At 46.0% G+C, this 21,406-nt stretch overlaps 2 protein-coding genes across 12 annotated transcripts in view; one reads left to right on the top strand and one right to left on the bottom strand.

Annotated features, from left to right (window-relative positions):
- PTPRT (protein tyrosine phosphatase receptor type T) overlaps window positions 1–21,406 on the bottom strand; it is a 1,089,879-nt gene that overhangs the window by 772,934 nt on the left and 295,539 nt on the right. For all 11 annotated transcript variants that reach the window (XM_036826097.1, XM_036826100.1, XM_036826103.1 and 8 more), the window contains exon 2: window positions 6,313–6,438. In XM_036826097.1, the coding sequence (XP_036681992.1) occupies window positions 6,313–6,438 (126 nt within the window). The remainder of the gene's footprint in view (window positions 1–6,312; window positions 6,439–21,406) is intronic.
- On the top strand, window positions 7,056–20,864 carry LOC118880904 (COX assembly mitochondrial protein homolog). The gene is made up of 3 exons (XM_036825106.1): window positions 7,056–7,068; window positions 9,077–9,143; window positions 20,491–20,864. The coding sequence occupies exons 1-3, from the start codon at window positions 7,056–7,058 to the stop codon at window positions 20,720–20,722; spliced, it is 312 nt and encodes a 103-aa protein (XP_036681001.1). The 3' UTR covers window positions 20,723–20,864.

Genomic DNA, 21,406 nt, shown 5'->3' with positions numbered 1-21,406 from the left:
AAAGAACAGTCACTGCAATGTGATTGAGGAGTCAGTGGAAGGAACTTAAACATGCAACAACGTGGTGGTTAAATAAACCATAGAACAGTCATTGGAATGGAAAACTATGAAACCTTTAGAAAGCATGCTTTTGAGGAATACATAATGCCATGGGAAAATTCTTAAAAATAGCACTAAAGAGAAAAATAGATATTTATGTAAGTTCGTGTGCACATGACTTTTGTTCTTTATAGCAATCCCTACGTGCATATTCTCTACAATGAATATGCATTATTTTTGCAATCGTAAATCATGACTGTACATAGAAATCACTTTAAAAGATGTTTAGCTGATGGCAGCACCGCGTATACAATATATATTTCTCTATCCTGGGGGTTGAAGCCTGGCTCCTCTTTCATATATAATTTATCTCTCTCTGGGGCTTGGTTTTCTCAAAAATAAAGAGGAGACAATATCTCTGAACTTATGGGATGGTGGCACATTAGACGAAATGTGTAGGAAAATGCCTAACCCCATTCTTGGTTAGAGTGATCACACAGTAAATGCCAGTTCTCTTAAAAGAAAGCAAAAGCTCCAATACTGACAGCACACTGGTGTGAGTTCTAATGTAGAAAAGGTGACGGGGTCAGGGTACTGATGTGTAATTGACCCAGGAATAGTTTCCCAGGGCTGCCATAACAAATTACCACAAACTGGGTGACTTAAGACAACAGAAGCTTGTTCTTTCACAGTTCTGGAGTCCAGGGGTCTGAAACCAAGGTGTTGGCAGGGAATTACACCCCCCAAAGGCTCTAGGAAGAATCCTTCCTTGCCTCTTCTGGTTTCTGGTGTCTGCTGGCAATCCTTGGCTTTTCTTGGCATGTAAATGCATCGCTCCAATCTCTGCCTCTGGCTTCACATGGTTCTTTTCCCCCGTGTGTCTGTGTGTCGCTTCTCCGCCACCAGTAACACCCTATGAGGGCTCAGGACAACCAGCCTGACCTCATCTTTGCTTGATTATATCAGCAAAGACCCTATTTCCAAATACAATCATATTCACAGGTGCCAGGGACTAGGACCTTCACTTATCTCTTTGCAGGACAAAATTCAACCCATAACAGACCCCAACCTTCTCTCTATAAAATATCAGCAGTTAGAGCAAAACAGAAACACACTGCCCAGGGGCCAGTGGCATGAAGGAGAAGCCAGTACCGTTCTGGATCTGTGCCTGCTTCCATGGCAGGCTGATTGGTGGAAATATTCCTGTCTGTACATGTATATGTTTACTCTGGATTTGTCCCAACACCTGCCCTTTCCAATCAGGTGACTAACTGGCCTCTTTGTATTTCTCTGCTCTAGAGATTTGTACAGGATGGAGAGAAGAAGCTGCTTGAAGTCAAGGGTTCCTTCTTCCTTTCTTTGTTTTTTTTGTTTTTTTTTTAAGGTCTAAACTTACTAAACAGATTATACTGTGAGTCCAAGAAGGGCTGGACTCAGATGGGTGTGGTTTTGAGGGCTAGGAAGGAGAGGGGAGAAGTTCCTACACTGGGAAGAGGAAAGGGATGGATTTGTTTGTCCCAAACTGCTGGATGACAGTACTCGTGGAGGGAACAGACCCCAAAAGGGATGCTGGGTGATGCACCTGGGCTGGCTCAACTCAGGAGAAGGGCTCCAAGCCTGGGGAAGAAGAAGCAGAATTACTAGACCCAAAGGGACCATAAGGAATGTGACAGCGGGCTTCTCAGAGGAAACCACAATGACCTGCTTAAGTCCCAGGACGTTTGTAAACCCCTAGGGAAAGGGGAGGCCCAATAAAGACTACAATGTAATGGCTCACTCCCTGGAGGCTCAGGGTTGATGTAAATGCCTCATTTCTTGTGCACTTGGGTTTGCAGCTTGAGGTTCAGTCTGACACTTAATGTCCGACAAGCATCAGAAGGAAAAATAGAAGTAAACCTCCCAGCCCCGCTTCCTCTGGCTTCAATCCCTCTAAAAGAACACTTACAGCACTTGCATCTCCCCTCAGCGCCCCCAGAGACCCTCCTGCTGGGCCCTGGGCTGGACCGCAGGGCGGACACGTGGACACTCATGCCAAGGCAGAGCTGAGAACCACTGGCAGCTCCAGTTAGTTCCCTGGGCAAGATGGAGGCTTAGAGAGAGGGTCTGTGGGTGCAGTAACCCCCATCCTCTGTGACAGCCCCAGTAAAGATGGAGGTAGGGGCAAAACCAGGGCTGAAGCCTGGAATGTTAGCCTGAGGGCTTTTCCCATGGAGAGGGATGAGGAAAAAGAGTGGGATGAGGGGCTGTGTCTAGCACTGAATTAACAGAGTCAAGATGGAGAGGTGTTCTCCCTCGGGGTAGCATGTATCCTGGGTATGAAAAAGGGGCAAGGTTCCAAGGTGGACTTAGACTTAACAGTCCCAGAGACTGTAAGAACCAGGAAAGAACTTAAGGGAACCAGTGTCTGACGAAGCCCTACTATGTGCAGACACGTCATACTCACACAGGCATCAGCCCATTTAACTCTCACACTGGTTCCCACGTTAACAATGAAGAAGCCGAGGCAGAGGGATTAAGGCCCAGGGTCAGTCGGCTATGGCGCAGGATTGGAATAAGCTGTCCTGTCACAAGTCGATGATGAGGACTTGGAAAGCGAAGAACAGGACGCTATGAGCGAGAACATCGAGGGAGTCTTTCATTAGACGGAACAGTGAGGGACATCTCCCTGAGAAGGAGTGAGGCTGAGACCTGACAAAATCAGGCAACTGAAGAGTAGAGAAGACGACTGCAGTGAGAGGGTACGGCACGTGCAAAGGTCCTGAGCCAGGAAAGACTCGGACATGCCCAGGGAACTGAAACATGACCAGTGTGTCTGGAACATTTTGAGAGAGAAGAAAAGGGGCTCAGAGAAGACACTAGATCATGCAGGACCTTGCAGGCCGTGGCGAGGAGTTTAGGGTTCATCCTTTGGGCCAGGGGAAGTGCCCAAAGGGCAAAGGCTGACTGACCCAGAGCCTAGCACTGAGCCTGACACACGGAAGGGGCTCAGTAAAAGGTTGTGGGACATATGAATACATAGAGCCATACTAGATTTCCAAAAGGATGGAAACTGCTGGCTTTACATAAGGAAGAGGAAGATTTCAGCCTTTGCCCATGAGAAGAACAAACAATTTCACCTAATCCAAATTCACTTTCATGGCTCTTTACCTAAGAAGCACACGGAGCTGCTGAAATCCACAGGTGCATCATGACAGAATAATTTCAGTAATCATCATCAAATGCCTCTATTTAAAAAAGCTCAGAAGATTGTATTAGTACACTCCAATATTTATGAAATGCCACTGTGCCATAATAAGGGTCTGAGAAAATTAAGATTAGGAGCAAGGGTTGCTCTTTCCAAGAGCGAAAGTGGCATGGTGGGAAAAGTAGCAATGTCATGTGGTTGCCGGGAACCTTGGTTTTCTGATCTGTAAAATGGAAGGATGGGAGCAAAGATTTAAAATGTGCTATAATAAAGGGCCCAAAGGCATTTAATAATGTTTATCAGACATTCCTTCATTAAAGAAACACCTGATAAAGACTATTTGCCCATTCATCCATGCATCCATCCAACACAATGGTATTCCGTATATACTGCGTATGACGCACTGAATGAAGCACTGAAGATAGGCCAGGAACAAGACTGTCGTGGTCCTTGTTCCCATGGAACTTCTCATCCGGCGATACAATGTACACTGAACAAGTAACATCAGTGATGCGTGTTCCTGAGGAAAAGAGCAGGGTGCAATGGGGGACACTTACAGAAAGAGCTGAGCCAGACTGGAGCATCTGGGGAGCACCGGCCTAAGGCAGAGATGCAAGAGCTGAGACACGAAGGGGAAGTACAAGAGAACAGGCTGGAGGCGAAGGTGCTACAGAGAGTGCCAATCTCACGTGAGCTCCTGAGGCTGGAGCATTCTGGCAACTGACAAAAGCCAGTGTGAAGTGAACACGGGGGGAACTGGGATGTGGGGGGCTGGACCCCTCAGAGGCTACAGCAGGGCATTGGTCTCCTCTCTCAGAGCAAGAGGAAAGCCTCCAAAAGATTCTAGGCAGACGCTGGGTGGGGGCAATGAAAGGGAGAGATAACGTGAACGGGCCTACATTCTAGAACAATCTCTGGCTTCTGTGCAGAGAGTGGGTTAAAGTCAGAAGAGGAAGCCGAGAAGTCTGTGTGAAAGTCTTCCAGTGACCCAGGCGAGAGGAGATGGTGCGTGGCACCAGGGCAGTGGCGGCAGAGACAGAGAGACGTGAGCAGACCTGTGATGGGCTCAGGAGGTAAAGGGGCAGCACGGAGTGATTGACAAGGAGAGGGGAGAGGAGAGAGGTCAGAGAGGAGAGTGACCCCTGGGTTTCTGAATCAGCACCAGAGTGAGGAAGTGGCCTTTTGAGACCAGGAGCACTAGAGCGTGAGTAGATGGAGATGAAGAAAGAATTCAGTTTGGGAGGGCTTCCCTGGTGGCGCAGTGGTTGAGAATCTGCCTGCCAATACAGGGGACACGGGTTCGAGCCCTGGTCTGGGAAGATCCCACATGCCGCAGAGCAACTAGGCCCGTGAGCCACAACTACTGAGCCTGCACGTCTGGAGCCTGTGCACCGCAACAAGAGAGGCCGCGATAGTGAGAGGCCCGCGCACCGCGATGAAGAGTGGCCCCCGCATGCCACAACTAGAGAAAGCCCTCGCACAGAAATGAAGAGCCAACACAGCCATAAATAAATAAATAAATAAATAAACCCAAAGTTTAAAAAAAAAAAAAGAATTCCGTTTGGGAGATGTTGAGTTTGGAGAGTCTGCATGACCCCACAGGGCATCCAGTGGGCTAAAGATGAGCCGAAAGAGCCTATGTGTGCATGCAAATACACACACACAACACACACACACACCACGCACACACATGCACTGTAAGATCTGAATTTATTTGGCCGACATCAGAGCTGGCCACACAGAGCACAGCAGACGCGGTAGGTAGCCTTCAGCAGAGGTGCACTGCACGCCTGGGGTTTCCAATGGAAAAAGTGATTCTATCACGTAACCCAAGACATTTTTCAGAGTAAAGTCAGCCTTTTTTAAGAACTATGATGGGACACAGGCACAGAGGTTGTCCCATGGTCACCTTACTAACGGGCACGTGCGGTTGTTGATGATTCTGCTCACTCACATCAAGCAAGATCCTACCAGATCTGAAAAGCTCAATTTTGTACCATGTCACAGCTTTATGATACCTGGGGCTTGTGTCTATACTCGGGAGAAACGTACACAAACAACTGATGCCCTTAATAGGAACTAGATAGAGCCATCCAGTAGCCTCCTGCTTTGGGGCCAAACTCAGAGTCAATAAGGTCCCACAGGCCACACCCTCACCTAGACATCTCTGAGCATCTCTCTCCAGCTTAATGACATCCTGGCAAAGCTGTGTCTCAGAGCAGCTGGGAGGACAAGGCATCTGGGCAGTGGGCTGTGTACACAAGTTCATAAGAGATGTCTGACGGCAATTGAAGTCATGGGGAGAGTTGAGGCCACCTGTGGCGTGATGGTTAATTTTGTGTGTCAACTTGACTGGGCTAAGGGATGCCCAAATAGCTGGTACGGCATTATTTCTGGCTGTGTCTATGAGGGTGTTTCCAGACTTGATTAGCATTTGAATTGGAGAACTGAATAAAGCAAACGGTGCTCCCCAATGTGGGTGGGCGTCATCCAATCCTCTGAAAGCCCAAATAGAACAAAAAGACACCCCCTCCAGGTGTATCTCCCCTAGAACACATTGGCTATGACTCTCATAGGCCTACGTCACACAGGTATTCATCAGGAATGTATATTAGGCCTTCAGCCCCACTGGTGAAGGATAAACTTGGCATTCAGGATGTCGGGACGACAAGTTTATGAGTAATATTTGGACTGCAGTGGTTCCCCTGCATATATACAAGCTATGTCTGTGTGGCCCAGAAGGAAAAAACAATGACCTCAAATTCTTGAGAAGCTTTCTTCCCCCAAAATCCCACTACTATCAGGCTCCCAGACAAAATTCAGTGATGTCCCACTGGTAGCTAAACCTTAGAATCTCAAAGCTAAAAGAAATCCTAAAATTTCCTGAATCCAGATGACATATGACTTCTCCCATACGCTTAAGAATTCACTCAGCCTTGGTTTGCATACCTCTGGGGATAGGGAACTTATTACCAACAAAGTTATCTACTGCCTTCCCCGACAGCTTGATCCAGAAGAAAGTTCTTCCCCATGAGTCATCATAAAAGCTACCACCCCCAACAGAGCCTCAAACACACTTGGCCACGTACCTGTAGGCACCGCTGGGTCCAGCATTGGTTTCTCCCACGTGTTAATCTGCTCCCAGGTAAACCCATTGGTCCCCAGGGCCACGCTGTAACCACAGTTGCTGTAGTGGTCATCAAAGGAACAGCCACCTGCAGACAAAAGAGACGTGAGTAAATATACCCTTGTGTCTGGGGCTTGGTTCATTACCCCCGTCTCATCAGCTCTTCATTTACAGCTTTGAATTTTAAACTCTGGAGGAGATTTTTTTTTTAAGGCAAGCAAATTGGATTTTTATATTTGCTTTGGTGCTCTCAGAAAAGACATTGGCATCTGCAGGCCCCCTATTTAAAAAAGTTAATAAGGCTAGTTACATTGATTTCAATCTTCCTTCCTGAGAAAGTAAACAGCAATGTCTCATTCTAAGCAGGAAAAATGAATGCCAGGGCATGCCTCTGTAATTGCTTCCTCCAACACGGAGAGATGCTGCAAGGCAGCAGAGCAAGCACTAGCTTCAGAGTCTTGCAAAACTAGACACGAATCTCAGCTTTGCAAAGCTGGGTCAGCTTGGACCAGATGCTCTGCCATCTGTGTCTCAGTTTCCTCACCTGGAATATGGAGGGAAAGATCCACTTGACAGAAATATCAGGAGGATTAAATGGAATAACATACGAAAACTAGCACAGAATAAATTCTCAACACCCACCTCCTTCCCTATAAAAGAAGTTTTCGTGGAGTAAAAATCAAATGTGTAGAGAGTTAGACAATCATGCACCTGGAAGGTAATAAAGTCAAGGCTGACAGTATTGAAAGCTTCTCCCTAAAAGTCCAAGCCATCCATCACCCACCACTTTGCAATGAGTTGTGTAAATTGGATTTTGCTGAGCATATGCTATGGGCTCTAAGTCCCCTCCAGGTGACATTAAGGGAGATGTGTGGTATGGAACTGGGGTTCCAACTAGGAAATGCTGGTCTGTCCAGAGAAGCAGGAGGTGACTATATCCTGGAAGGGGAAGGGGAAGAGGAAGAGGAGAACTAGTCAGGGCTTTAAAGTTCAGGAGCATCTCCACAAGCACAGAGCAAGAGGAAGAGCACTCCAGGGTGAGTTGGCAGGGTGCACAGAGGAACAGAGGCAGCACCAGGACTGAGTTTCACACTCGGGTCCATAGTTCCACTGCCCTTTCTTGTCTCCTTACTGCCAAGACCTCATCACATCGCAATCTCCCTCCCCTAAACAACCATTGGTTCCCCTGTCACACATCCAAACCACATCCATGGTTCTGCTCCACGTACAGAAACCATCCCTTGCCAGCCCCTTCCTGTGTCTGCAGCCTCATATAATATCACACCATTGTCTCCATTAGCAACAAAGGACAAAATCCCTTCTCTACCCCCAGACCTGGGATTTCCTCTGCTTAGTGCTGGTGGAAGGCCTGTTGACAGATCTGATACACACTGCTAAAGTAAACCTATACACACTGCTAAAGTAAACCTATGATGGCAAAGCTCTCTCCACTTCCTTTCTTGCAGAGTATGGAAACCCAGAAGAGTTGGGCCGGGCAAAGGAGAGCTGGACCTGTTTTGGTAGTGCAAGGGTTGGGGCTTGAGTTGAGAGTATTAAATAGCTTTGCACTAAAAAGCAACAGGAATTTGCAGTATAGACACCTAAAGAGAGGAGGAAGGAGAGGGAGAGAGAGAGATCCAAGAAACACATTGTAAAGCAGACACCTACAGAAGGTGAAAGCCAATGAGAAATTTCCTGTGATGGGAAATGGCTGATGAACTGGTAGAAACTAAAATTTCTGTTTACTTTCATTGATTCATTCTTTCATTCACAATTATTTAATTGAGCTCTTAGGGTAGATCCAGAAGAGTACAAGGTGCTATCTATACAGTGGTTTACAAAAGAGGCATGCTATCACTAGCATGAGTGAGGCAGACAGACAGTAAACAGGCAAACTAGTAAGTAACTCTGCATTTCTGTATGTGCTATGAAGGATGCGGTTGGGGTGAGTGAGAGGACCCCTAGGTTGATGTGGTCCAGGAAGCCTTTCTGACCATGAATTGGAGACAGTTCCCTGTCCTGTGATGAAACGTCCCTCCACTACATCCAACTCCACACTGAGAGCTGGCGACATACAACAGCCATGTGTCACGGGTGCTTCGGGAAACAAAGGGAAGAAGGGCAATGCCCAGTGTGGATGGATAAGGGTCAACAGACAAGGATGGAAGTCCCAAGAGACAAGAGGAAAGGTCAGGGGCAGAAAGCAGAGGAGACTTCATCCCAGATAGAGTGGACAAGGGAGACCTTTGAAAGGCAAGGACAGAGGCAATCAACCAGCTTCCACTCGACAGTAAGCTTCAGAATGGCTGAGAATGGCACTGGCACAGAGGAGGGGCTTAAGAAATAACCGTTGACTGAATGAACCCACAAATGTGAATGGGATGCCAGACAGAGACCAAACTACGTTCCAGTAACAGTGAGCCCACAGCAGTTCCCAAGCTCCACCTGCTCTTTCCAGTCTCATACGTACTTGTCACTTCTAATACCTAGAAAGCTACTTCCCCATATTGCCTGCCTGAAAATTCCAAACTACATCCTCCCCCAAATCACTTCCTCTATAGACCTTCTCTGACCAGAACAGCAGAGTAAACGCCACAGAGACGAAAACACAACACACTCTATTTAAAATGTAGAAAATAGTAGCAGCAGCAACAGTTCCAATTGCTCAAAGAGGCCTACCCTCCCATCCTTACACCACTGCTGCCTCACTGGAGCCTGTCTCCCAGCCTGTGGAAGACAAACAAACCACGTCAATGCCATTGACAACATCCAGATCCTGATGTGCTGGAACTGGTAAGTGAGGGGAGCCTGCAGCATCTCAAGGGTTCACGGGAAGAACTGACAAATCATCCTAAACTGAGATCAGCATCCAGGGCTACAGAAAGAAAGCATGGCCAAGATGGTGCTGGGTGTATGGCAAGCTGTTGAGGTCTTCTCTCTTGGGCACGCAAGAACTCTGTATTTCCAGGCCACCTTGCATCTGGGGAAAACCACGTGGTAAACCTTGGAAATGTGTAATAAAGTGATACTCACCATGTGCAAGACTAGCCCCCCCAAAATAATCTCTTACTAGCAATCCTTCTCACTTACCCCACTGTGAAGACCTTCAAAGGTGTACTTGAAGGCAATGCCATCAAAGAAAGAAAGATGTCTAGATCCCTGAGACATTCACTGGAGGAGTGTCACCCAGACAGTCGCCTGACCAGTAATACTGTCATTCAACATAATAGGAGCAAAATGCAGACTTTTCTAGTCTTAATATGCCACTGACATCTTAAGGCTTAGTTATTACCATAGCAGAGCCTTGCACATCCTGACTAATATAAGAAGCGTGCTCTCTTGAGCATTTGCTCCATGTCAGGCAATAAATTAGGCACTGATTACAGACTCTATCACCTTTGCTTTCACTTAACCCTCGCAACTTTGTGAAGTAGATTTTTATCCCTACTTAAGTATAAGGTAATTGATGCATTAAAGGGTTAAACGACCTGCTCAGGTAACATGGAAGGAAAGTGTCAGAGGCAAGTGTAAATCTATGGTGACCTAACCACAGAACCCATGCTCTTTCTAACAGACCAGAGAAAGAATGTATTCCCCAGAAACCAAGGACCAAGCCTTTCACTTACAAGGTGATGAGAGGGGGTTAGGAAGATAAAGTGCTTCCAAGGTGGTTGGGTCTTTCCCATTTGAATTCATTACCCTGCTTATTACCCTAGAAACATTTAATGAAGTTTTCTTTTTTTTTTTTTTTTTGCAGGTCTGTGCAGGGGCACAGAATTGACAGATATGATTCTTACCCTCACAAGGTTTGCAGAGGACAGGGAAAGATAACCACACAAACATACACTTGAGGGTGTGATGCAAAACACACTTTTACAGAGATACGTCGAAGCTCAAAGGAGAAATTATTAATAAATTTTACTTAATGGTCTAATTAATCCAATTCTCAGCTGCATTCTAGACAAGATTTAGGAGGGCTCACAGTTATACCTCTGGGCATCCCAGCTTACAGATCCCAAGCAAGGTCATATCAATAATGTGCCCCTAGTCTCCTGGATCAGGTCAGTCGCCCGCCCCTCACCTCCCTTCCTCCACCCAACGGTAGATGGCCTGCTCAGCTACCCCCGAGCTGAGTGCTGGCAGGTCCTGGTCCTCTACAGGGTAGGGACCCCTCTCCTCTTCACAGCCTCCCCCGGGCACCTCGCTGCCTCCACCTGCAAAGCTCTGGTGACCACTTCAACCTGCAGCCACTGAGCCAATGTCTTTCCCTTCTAACAGTCTGTTCTGTGATACTGGGGTCCCACAGCAGCAGGCCCGTGGCCCCAGTGACCTGGTTCTTATTTTCAGACCACAGCCCTCTCTTTCCCCTGAAGAGGAGCTGCCTTAAAGTAGAGCCAAAAGCAGCCTTACATTCTATTTTGAGCCACTATTTCTTTGGGACAGCCAGGCCCACCTGTCAGTTCTATTCCATGCCGCCAGAATTTGTCATCTATTATGTGGACCTCAGTGTCTCTCAATACAGAAGAGTTTCTAGGAACAGGCCCCTGTCCTGCACTTTATCACACATATATGTCCAAACTCCAGGGGTACACATGGTTCATGACTTTTCCGTGCAGCTCCTGGGCTCCCAGCAAAGCAGGATGCATGGCCAAGTGATCATCTGAAGTATCCCTGTGCTTTGTATAGATCAAGAACATAGACCATGTGGTAACTGGTTACCAATCTACCCTCTATCAATTAGAGTCCAGCCACAGTGGATGGACAAACACAGAAGCAGGAAGTACAGCATGATGGCAAAAGGCAAATTGAGGACAGAAGAAAGACAAGCAGGACAGAAGGAGAGAGTTACAAGTCCACCCTGCAATTTCCCACATGTCCACCTGCTGAAAGGGAGTTACCTATTTGACTCTGAGCTTCCGGAGGCCAAGAGAAAAAGGACAATCTGTTCAGTTACTGGACACTCTGTGTTCATACAATAAAAGCCAAATTGCTCAGGTGAATTACAACCATTCCAGGTGCTTAGATCACACAAGAACTTCTCCAAAGGGGTACTGGTAACAGAAATCCCATATCCCATAACGAACAATATCTAAAACAACATCCACACAAGGGGTGCATGGCCAATTTCATGAGACTATTTCTCATAATCATTCTCAATATAAATTGATAGCATCACCCAAACATACAATTTAGAAAAAGCAACTCACTGGAGCCCAATATGATACAGTCTAGACACCTGCTCCCTGTCGATCTGACTTGACCCAGAGATAAGTTTTGAAAGCTATTCAGGAGAGAAAATACACTTGATAAATATTTTTTTAGCAAGCCTCCCTGAATTTTCTTCCTCTCAGCCAACAGACTGAGAAATGGAGTGGTTATGAGCTCAAGATTATACACTCTGGCAGCGATCTACACAGCCAGAGGGTGCAGCCCCTCTAGCTCAACTTCCTTCCTCTTTTCTGGGCCTTCATTTTCTGGGGTGCAAGACGGATCACGAAGGAACCTTCCAGTGGTCAAGGTTAAGGATTCCAGAGACTCAGAAAGACCTGGGGACTCTCAGGAGACCCACAGATGCAGAGCCATGCCACCAGCCCAAGGACTGGCTACTGAGAGCCACCAAAGGGAGGAGAAGGAAGGAAAGACTAGCTTCCCATGGACCCACAGCATGAAATATTCAAACGCATGATCTTGAGTCTCATTGTGGCTCCTCTTGCCCTTTCAAAAATTATGTTTCTCTCTCTCGGTGGAATTCCTTGGCACGTAACACCTGCTAGAAAAGGGTCCAGACCATCTCTGCAGGTGTTTGTGGCAGGCTACTTGGGGAAGACTTATGACTGGAGAGATCCCCCAAAAACACTCATTTGGATGCTCGTCTCATTCTGTTTCAAAGTGGTCCCATTCAACTGATACCAACTCCATCACTATCATTTTGGAAGAAAACAAAAATCTCCTAAAACTACCCCCACCCCCAGAACTGGGCTCAGCCTCCAAAGCACATGTCCTGGTTTGGAGAAGACCCAAATAATTGAGGGAGGACAGGGCAGTGCAGCCACAGGCCGAGGGAGGACCCAGCACTAGCTCTCTACACAGGGACAGAGAAGCTATTTCCCTGGACAGGTTGAGGTCAAAATGTAGCAAAGGCCCCAGATGCTCTGATGGGAGTCAAGCATATAAAGTCAACAGGGAAATGGAAAACTGTAGCAAGGAAATTGGATTTTGAAAATCCATTTGGGTTTGGTAATGTATAGCATATCAGCATCTGTAAGGGAAGTAAAAATAGTGCAGGATACATACTTTAAGATACATTAAAGTATAAATAAAGTTTACAGTGCCAATCAGAATTTTTTTAAACATGATCTCCTCTTTTGAAAATGAGAGAGGAATAGAATTCAATAAAAATATAAATGTGCCTGCCTCTGCATTTCTCAGATATGATCCTGTGTATTCTTGAACAGACTTGAGTTCGGAAGAGAAACTAACGGTTTTCTGGGCTTCTGCTCTTTCCCAGGCACTGTACTTGAGCTATGTAAGTATATATTTATATATGTACGTCTATGAATAGAGGTTAAGTCTAACCACCCCCACTCCCTAAGACAGGGGTCAAGCGACATTTTCTGCAGAGGGCCAGATATTAAAGATGTTCACCTTGCAGGTGTACTGGTTTTCTCTTGCTACCCAACAAGTTACCACAAACTCAAAACAACATCCATTTATTATCTCCTAGTTTCCGCAAGTAAGAGGTACAGACAAGGCTGCACCTTATCAGGGACTCACAAGGCTGAGGTCAAGGTATCAGGGGACCTGCTTTCCTTTCTGGAACCCGGGTCATCTTTTGCATGGTGTTTCTCAGAATTCAGTTCCTTGTAATTATAGGATCAAGGTCCCTCCTCTCTGGCTGGCCATCATCTAGGAACCAGTTCCTTGTAATTATAGGATCAAGGTCCCTCCTCTCTGGCTGGCCATCATCTAGGAACCACTCTCAGCCCCTAGAAGCTACCCAGAGTTCCTGTCATAAACCCTCTCATGTCTCACATCTCTTTCTGGGTAAGACTCCATTCTTTTTAAGGGCTCATCTGATTCAGTCAGGCCCACCCAACCAAGATCCTCTTCTTTTTGGTTAACTAAAGTCAACCAACTTGGGACCTTAATTACATGTGAAATTCCTTCACCTTGGTCACTAACATAACCTAATCGTAAGAGTGAAATCTATCCTATTCAGAGTCCCTCCCAAAGGATGGGGATTATACAAGACATGAATACCGGGGGCCAGGATTCTTGGGGACCAATTTGGAATTCTGCCCACCACAGAAGGCCACTGGGTCTCTGTCACTAGGACTCAGCAATGCCATTGGAGCAGAAACAGCCAGAAGCCACAAAGAAAGATGGGCAGAGTTATGTTCTAATAAAACTTGATTTACTGACACTGCACTTTGAATTTCCTACGATTTTTCACATCACAAAACAGTATTCTTCGTTTGAGTTGTCTAAACATTTAAAAATGTAAAAACCAATCTTCCTTTGTGGGTGGAGTACAAAATCAGTGAAGGTCCAGAATTGGCCTGCAGGCTGTAGTTTGTGAACCTTTGCTTTGATGCCATAAAAATTTCCAATTTTAACATGGTCACAGAAAAGTACCATGTTTCACCATTTGAGTGTTTGAGTACCATGTGCTTTTGATACCTCCTTCCCATTTCTCAGTTGTAGAACGTCTCTTCCTTCCTCCCAGAAGTGGAAGAGGGAACATGTTATCCACTGCCTTCCAAAGCTACACTCCCGGCCTGTAGCTACACTTCTTTTGAGAGAAGCACAAAAGGTAGCTGGATTTAAACAAGCACTTCACCGACATCACAGCATGTGTTCTCCATGGGTGAGGAGTAATGCTCCCACTTCACAGACGAGGAAACCAAGGCCAGAGCAGGTGACATTCTCAACACCACCCAGTCAATCGGGGGCAGAGCCAAGACTCCAATCAAGGACTCCTTTCTTAGACAGAAAGTCTGACAACCAGGGCAGACCTCAGCTACTACATTCACGGGAGACCCAGTGCAAAACCAAAATGCAAAGCCTTTTGCTTAAAAACTATTAAGAATTTCAACGTGGCCATAGCAGAGCATTAAACTAAGCATGGGGTCCTTCCAAGTGCCAGGCCCTGGGTGACTGCACAAGTCACAGACCCATGAAGCCAGCCCTACTCTGTGGACACACACATTCTAATGATAAAGCTCCCCGGCCTCCAAGTCATCGAGATGCTGCCCTTGTTCCAACAGAGACTTTGAAGGCAGGGCAGTATCTAAGTGGCTTATTAATCGTGGGCAGGCTATCGTGGGTAGGCGAGTCTTGCCCCCGGAATGAATGTAAACCAGCCTGGCATAAATTGAATTCCTTTTTGGAATATCTAATTGAATTTGCAGAAGTCTGTGCCAAGGGGGGTGTTTAAATAAGTGCACAAATATGATAAGAAGGCCTTCACACCATTATATCTAATTCAGTAAGCAAAAATAATGGCAGGGCACGTTCCAATTAGTGTTTGATTTATTTGCTTTAACAAATCCAATTAGTAGCATGTTTTATAAAGTCATCTAATGTCAAACACTCATGGACTCAACAGATAGAAACAATAGTCTTAATAGGAAAAAAAAATGTTTTAAAGCTCTTTGAACAGTGAACTTATTATAAATAAGATGATGTCTCTCTGATGGCTGAGGTATTCCCCAAGGACCAGGGAAACAGTGTCTGATCTGCTCATCTGGTTCTTTCTCCCAGAGACTCTGGGAGGCAACTCAGGTTAATTTGGCCCATTATAATAAATCCAGGAAAACAACAAAGGTGGAAGCAAGCAAAGGGACTTCAAGGGAGAATAATGACCTTGCTGCAGGGTGTCTTCTAGACCAAGAGATGTGTTCTGACTTCCAAGGCAGCGCAGTGGAGCAGGAAAAGACAAGGCTAACGGAAACATCGACCTTCTAGAACCTGATCCAACACCCTCACACCCTCTCCAGACTCCAGTGTTTTCTCTCTGTGAACTAAAGAGTTCAAGGAGATTAGCGTCCCTCGGGCATGCGCGCCTTGCGTGGTGGATGATGGTTTCTGACCAGTGAAACGGAGCATCGTAGGGTTTAAAGCTATGGACTCTGGAGCCAGCATCCCAGCTTTTGTATTTTATTTTATTTTTTTTAACTGTGTGACCTTGACAAGGTTATTTAACCTCTATGTGCTTCAATTCCTCATCTGTAAAACAAGGATAATCGTAGTGCCCATCCCTTGGGGGTTGTGATGAGGATTCGGTAAATGTAAAGACTTGGAATGGTGCCTGGCACATAGGTTCTAAGAAAGTATTTGCTAAGTGAATATTTAACCCCAATGTATGCATTAGAAATGGGAAAGATAGCTAGATAGCTATGTTATCTGTGTCCACGTTGCATAATCTCAAAACAAATAAAATATTTTAAAGAAGCTATCTGAGCTGGTCCAGCACATCCTGTATGAATCAGCAGTGCCTACGGCGATAAGCTATTGATATGCGCTGTCACTCCCAGCTTCATTCACCACTCACTGCTGTGTGACCTCAGGCAAATCACCTAACCTCGCAGGTCAGAGATTCTTCCCAGGTAACAAAGGAATAAATTAAACTCTCTCAAAGGGCACTTCGATTTCTGACACCCTGGGAGATGGCGACTGTGTATCCACATATCACCCAGCTACATCTGCTGGGATGCTGGTGGGATACAGGAGGGCCAGGTGTCCCCTGGAAATAAAAGCCTCTGTTCAGATCAGCTTCCCTGCAGTGTCTGCTGCGGGCCTCAGTCTGGTGCATCTTAATGTCCTACAAGAAGAGAGCACAGCGGAATGTGGCAGGCAGACTTCCATCTCCTCACATGTGCCAGCCCTCCCAGGCTCCCGGAGAGAGCGGGGAAGAGGGCCGTCTGCTCTGCCGCAGGCGATGTCTCAGCAGATGCTGTTCTGCATTGTGACCAGGAGGAAAGAACGAAGAGGCGCCCATGTGTGGGGTCAGCACTCAGCTTCACCCTGCCAAGAGGATGGGGGTGGGTGAGGGACAGTGGTCACCTCCGGTTAAAGTGAAGATGGCTCAATTTGGAGACCAGCTGGAGAGTCCACCAGCCTGAACAGCGGCCCCACCCAACCCAGCAAGTCTGTTTTTGTTTCCTCCAAACAACCCGGGAGCAGATTCAGGGATTCCGCTGCTCTCCCATGTTTCAAGAGGGAAGGGGTCACCTGGCCCAGCTCCTAAATTTACAGGTGGGCAGACAGGCATAAAAAGGCCAAGGCTGCAAAGAGAGGGGTGCAGAGCTGGGATGGAAGCCAGCTCTCCTGGCCCTGGGCCAGAGCTCTGCCCACTCAGAAGCCAGAATAGCATCTTTCATCTTTTCTCACACCATGCTGATGTCTTTTTTTCATTTTTATTTTTGAGGGAGCAGTGAAAGAAAGAGATGGCCGAGGGTCATAACCCATTTCAGGGAAACTTTAGATCGGCTGGGAAAGGTGAGTAAAGGTTTCCTCTACACAGAAGAAAGGGCTGACACTGCTTTCTGGCAGGAGTCATGTCATCTTCTGAAGACCTCGGAAGCCCAAGTCAGCTGGATGGCCTCAGGGTCTTTGCACTGCTGTTCCCCCTGCCTGGAACACTCTCACCCTAGCGCTTCACGTGGCATCACGTGGCTGGCCCTGGGCATCTTCCACAACAAACATCAAATGTCGCCTTCTCAGAGAAGCCTCTCTGAACATTCCATGGGAATCAACTTCCTCTCTTCCCCAATTCTTAACATACCGTCTTGCTTCTGTTCGATGGTGTTATTCATACCCCCTGAGTAACTCTGCAATTATTCATTTACTCATTTGCTTATTTTCTGTCTTCCCACCACCCGTTTAAGTCCACTGGGGCAGGAAGCATACGTCCATGTTCTTTGCCACTGAATCCTCAGGACATATCAAAGAGCCTGGCACTTTGGTGCTTGAGAGCTTAAGGGAAACTCAATACATGCCTCATGAATGAATGAATGAATGGACTGTAATGAAGTGTCAGGAGTGCAAGACAGCAACAGAGGTTGATGCCCAGCTTGGTTCTGGCACTTTCTTTATGACCTCTGGTGGGTCAGAGAAAATCTCGAGCCTCCACTTCCTTATCTGTGAAGTGGGAACAATAATTACAGCTACTGGCGTTTATTGAGTGCTTACTGTGTACTGTACAAAGTGATTAAATTTGTCATTAAATATTCTCATTTAATCCTCAAGAAGCCTCATGATATTGGTACTATTACTACCCATGCTTTATGCATGATGAAACTAAGAACCAGCTACATAACCTGCCCCAAATCTCACAACTAGGAAATGGCTGGATTGGGGTTTGAACCAAGGCAGTCCTATTCCAAACGCCACAGTCTTAGTCACTAGGTCATAACCCTAAGTGACCACTAACCTTGCTACCTCTACAGGAATATCTGGCTTGCTAAACACCTCTTCTTCTGAAACTGACTTATTTTTTCAATAAATTTATTTTATTTATTTATTTTTGGCTGCGTTGGGTCTTCACTGCTGCGCACGAGCTTTCTCTAGTTGTGGTGAACGGGGGCTACTCTCTGTTGCGGTGCGCGGGCTTCTCATTGCGGTGGCTTCTCTTGTTGTGGAGCACGGGCTCTAGGCGTGCGGGCTTCAGTAGTTGTGGCTCGCGGGCTCAGTAGTTGTGGCTCACGGGCCCTAGAGCGCAGGCTCAGTAGTTGTGGTGCACAGACTTAGTTGCTCCACGGCCTGTGGAATCTTCCCGGACCAGAGCTCGAACCCATGTCCCCTGCATTGGCAGGCAGATTCTTAACCACTGCACCACCAGGGAAGCCCCTGACTTATTTTTAACATATAATTTTTTCAAAGGAAAAAAGAAAGAGAAGCAGCCACACATCCTGAGCCCTGGTCCAGGAAGACCAACAAGGTCAGGCCCCTGGGTCTCCACTCACTGTCCTGAAGGTTCAAGGTCATGAGGAGTCACATGGTCCACACATGGCTCTCTCTGGGTCTCTGGTGCTCCCTTTGACCTCACTGTAAACCTCAGCTCCATTAGTGACATGCCCTAGAGAACCTCAGGAGACACCACAGCCAAGTGCTCCTACCTGGCCCAGCAAGGAGTGACTCTTGTAATAATCACGTCAAGAATCCCTGGGAGAGAACATCTTCAGGTCATTCAAAGCTTTCCCAAGTTTCACCTTGGGGAAAATCAGCCTTCTGTGCCTACTCTGTATAACTTTAAATAATTAAGTGGCAGGCTCTTTACAAGCACTACCTTATTTCTCTTACAGCAGCCCTGTGAGTTGCTCTTTGGGATTCAATGTACAATTTTGCGAAGTTGTAATCTGGGGCTCAGAAAGGTTAAGTAACTTCCTCAAGGCTACACAGCTTGTAAGGGGCAGAGTCAGGAATCAAATTACTTTCAATCTGACCCCAAAGCACAAGCCTTCTCAATGCTATCATAATGTCTCTTGCATGAAAAACCAGTAAACTCCTCCAGTTTGGCAATTCTCATGCCTCCTTATTATCTCTCTGAATTAACAACCCATGCTTGAATGACATTCAATAATCCTAGATCGGGTAACGACTGTGCGCCAGACATTATTCTAGGCACCAGAGACAGAGCAGGGATTAAGAGCTCTGTGTCCCTCTTTCACAAAGCTCATGTTCTAGTGGGAGCCAAACAAGGAAAACATGGAGAGAAATAAAGCAGGTAAGGTACCCACCTTGGCTTGTCACATACAATCATACTTTGAACGTGATAGGCATTCAATAAACATATCCATAAGGCGGGCATAGAAAGTGATCCCTGCTATTCCTTGCCAGGCAACAGGTCAGCCATTCCACATAATCCCACGTAATCCTAACAGTCATTTTATGATCCGGGAATTACTCATTCTCATTTTAAAGATGAAGAAACTGAGATTCCAATGAGATAAGAACCCAGTCCAAGTTCCCTACATCTGTGGATTCTCTCTTCCCTTTCCCCAAAGGCCATCATTTCTCTGCTACACAATGCCATGCCTACAAAAGCTTCAGAAACATTTAAGACTGGTTGACGATACTGGTTTATGTAGTCAGTTTTTATATGTATATTAACATTTAATTACATAAAGTAAAAATTAGGTTTGCATACAGTCAATTAAACTCAATAATAGCATCCAGCGTTATATAAATCACCCAACTGATCACTGTGTAGATAAAATATTTATTGAGGTCTGAATATTATCATATGTATAGTTGCTGTGAGCTCTCTCAAATCAGTTAAGTTTCGGCAAATCTGTCTGTGGCGGCCCGCTGGGTGGGCTCCATCTACCAGGGCCTGTTAAACGTGCATTAAATGTGGAATGAAAGATTCCATTAAGGACAGAGGCTAAAGGAGCCTCAATGAGTCTAAAGCTCATATTACCTGGATGCCACGATTGGGTCAGTCCACTAAGTGTTCTGAGGTCTTAGGGATGCTGATGGTGCCTTAGGTAACTGCAGTTTCAGCTGTGCTAGCATGTCAGCCTGTTAAATCATTAAACTTGTGCACTCTGTTTTCTCAAATGTTGATACTTCGGTTCCCTGGAGAGGTAAACCTCACTAAGACAGAGGCACCCACAAACAGGAAGCAGGCACTCTGCTAGTGATTAAGGAAGTGGCCTCTGATGAACATTTCAAAAAAAGACAGCATTGTTCACCTCTGTTTGTTCTTTAGTTCTTCTAGGTCCTTGTTAAACATTTCTTATGAAAAAAAAAAAAGTGCATGGTAACAGGCTAGTCACTAGTGGGTCTTTATGCTGCTACTATCTGAATCTTAAGTCTAATGAAGATTTGTGATTAATAATAAACATTTTGTTGTCCTCCTCAAGAAACAAAAACAAACAAAAAAGATAGCAGGGCTGTCACTAAGATTCCTAAGCACAAAAAACACAGCCAGTACCTCAAGGCCCCCCCCCACCAACCCCGTCTCCACCTCTCTAACACCAAGGAGTTCATGTCCAGGACACATAAGCATGTTTCTCATCTTTGGAACAAGCACTCAGCCACTTCTAGCTCTATGCACATTTTCTCTTCATCTGTGCCTCCCTCTTCAACTTTCCAGGACCCTTGTGATGACTTGGGCCCCACCCAGATAATCCAGGATAATCTCCTTATTTGAAGATTTCACTAAATGTTGCAAGGACTCTGCAATCCTTATGGTAGTAAAATGCCGCAAAGAAAATTCTGCATTGAAAGAATGTCTAACTGCTTACCATAATGATCCAGCCTTTTATGAAGAATGCAAAATGGAATACCTGAAGGAAAGGGAAGAATTCAGAAAAACTGGAATTCCTACCAAGAAAAGGCTGCAGAAGCTTCCCACAAGCAGGTAGGCAAATATTCAAATGATACTCAGTAATGCCAATGTTCATGGAAATCACAGTCACCTGAAATGATGGACTCAAAGAAGTGTTTGCTTTATCTTTAATTATGGAAATAATTTTATCTGAAATAAAGATTTTTTTTAAACTTAAAAAAAAAAATCTGAAAAGTCCCAACGCACAGGATCCTATGAGCGCAGCCCCTGCCAGCATGACGCCACCTCGGGCTGAAACTCCTCGGAACAGAAATGAACTTCTAACAAAGCCACTACTTGCTAAACCACATCATAGCTCAGGTCCTGACAGGTCAAGAGCAGCAGGTGGTCTTGAAGATGGAGGATTTGCCTGGAAGAAAGGAGCCTGCATTACAGGTTTGTCTCTGCCACCAGCTGGTTGCATGACCTTGGCCGAGTCACGTTCCCTTTGAAATGCAACCTGGCAGGAAGCTCCTAACAGCCTCTCTTAGAACCTCAACACCACGCCTAAGAAAACACTGGAAAAGGTGAAAACTTCCAAAAGAACTGAAAACAATAAAACTATCATTAGCATCCGGAAGAAACAGAAATGGCAGCAGACCACTCATGACACCCTTGTTATAATCTGGAAGAAGAAAAGTTAAATTTCATCTGCCTGGAATTCACTAGGCAGACCATGTGTTCCTTCCACACTGTTAACCCCCAAGTTCAGAAATACATA

Source organism: Balaenoptera musculus, chromosome 15, assembly GCF_009873245.2.
Source record: "Balaenoptera musculus isolate JJ_BM4_2016_0621 chromosome 15, mBalMus1.pri.v3, whole genome shotgun sequence".
NCBI lineage: Eukaryota > Metazoa > Chordata > Mammalia > Artiodactyla > Balaenopteridae > Balaenoptera > Balaenoptera musculus.
The sequence above is the reverse complement of the archived record's forward strand: the minus strand, read 5'-3'. Positions and strand labels throughout refer to the sequence as shown.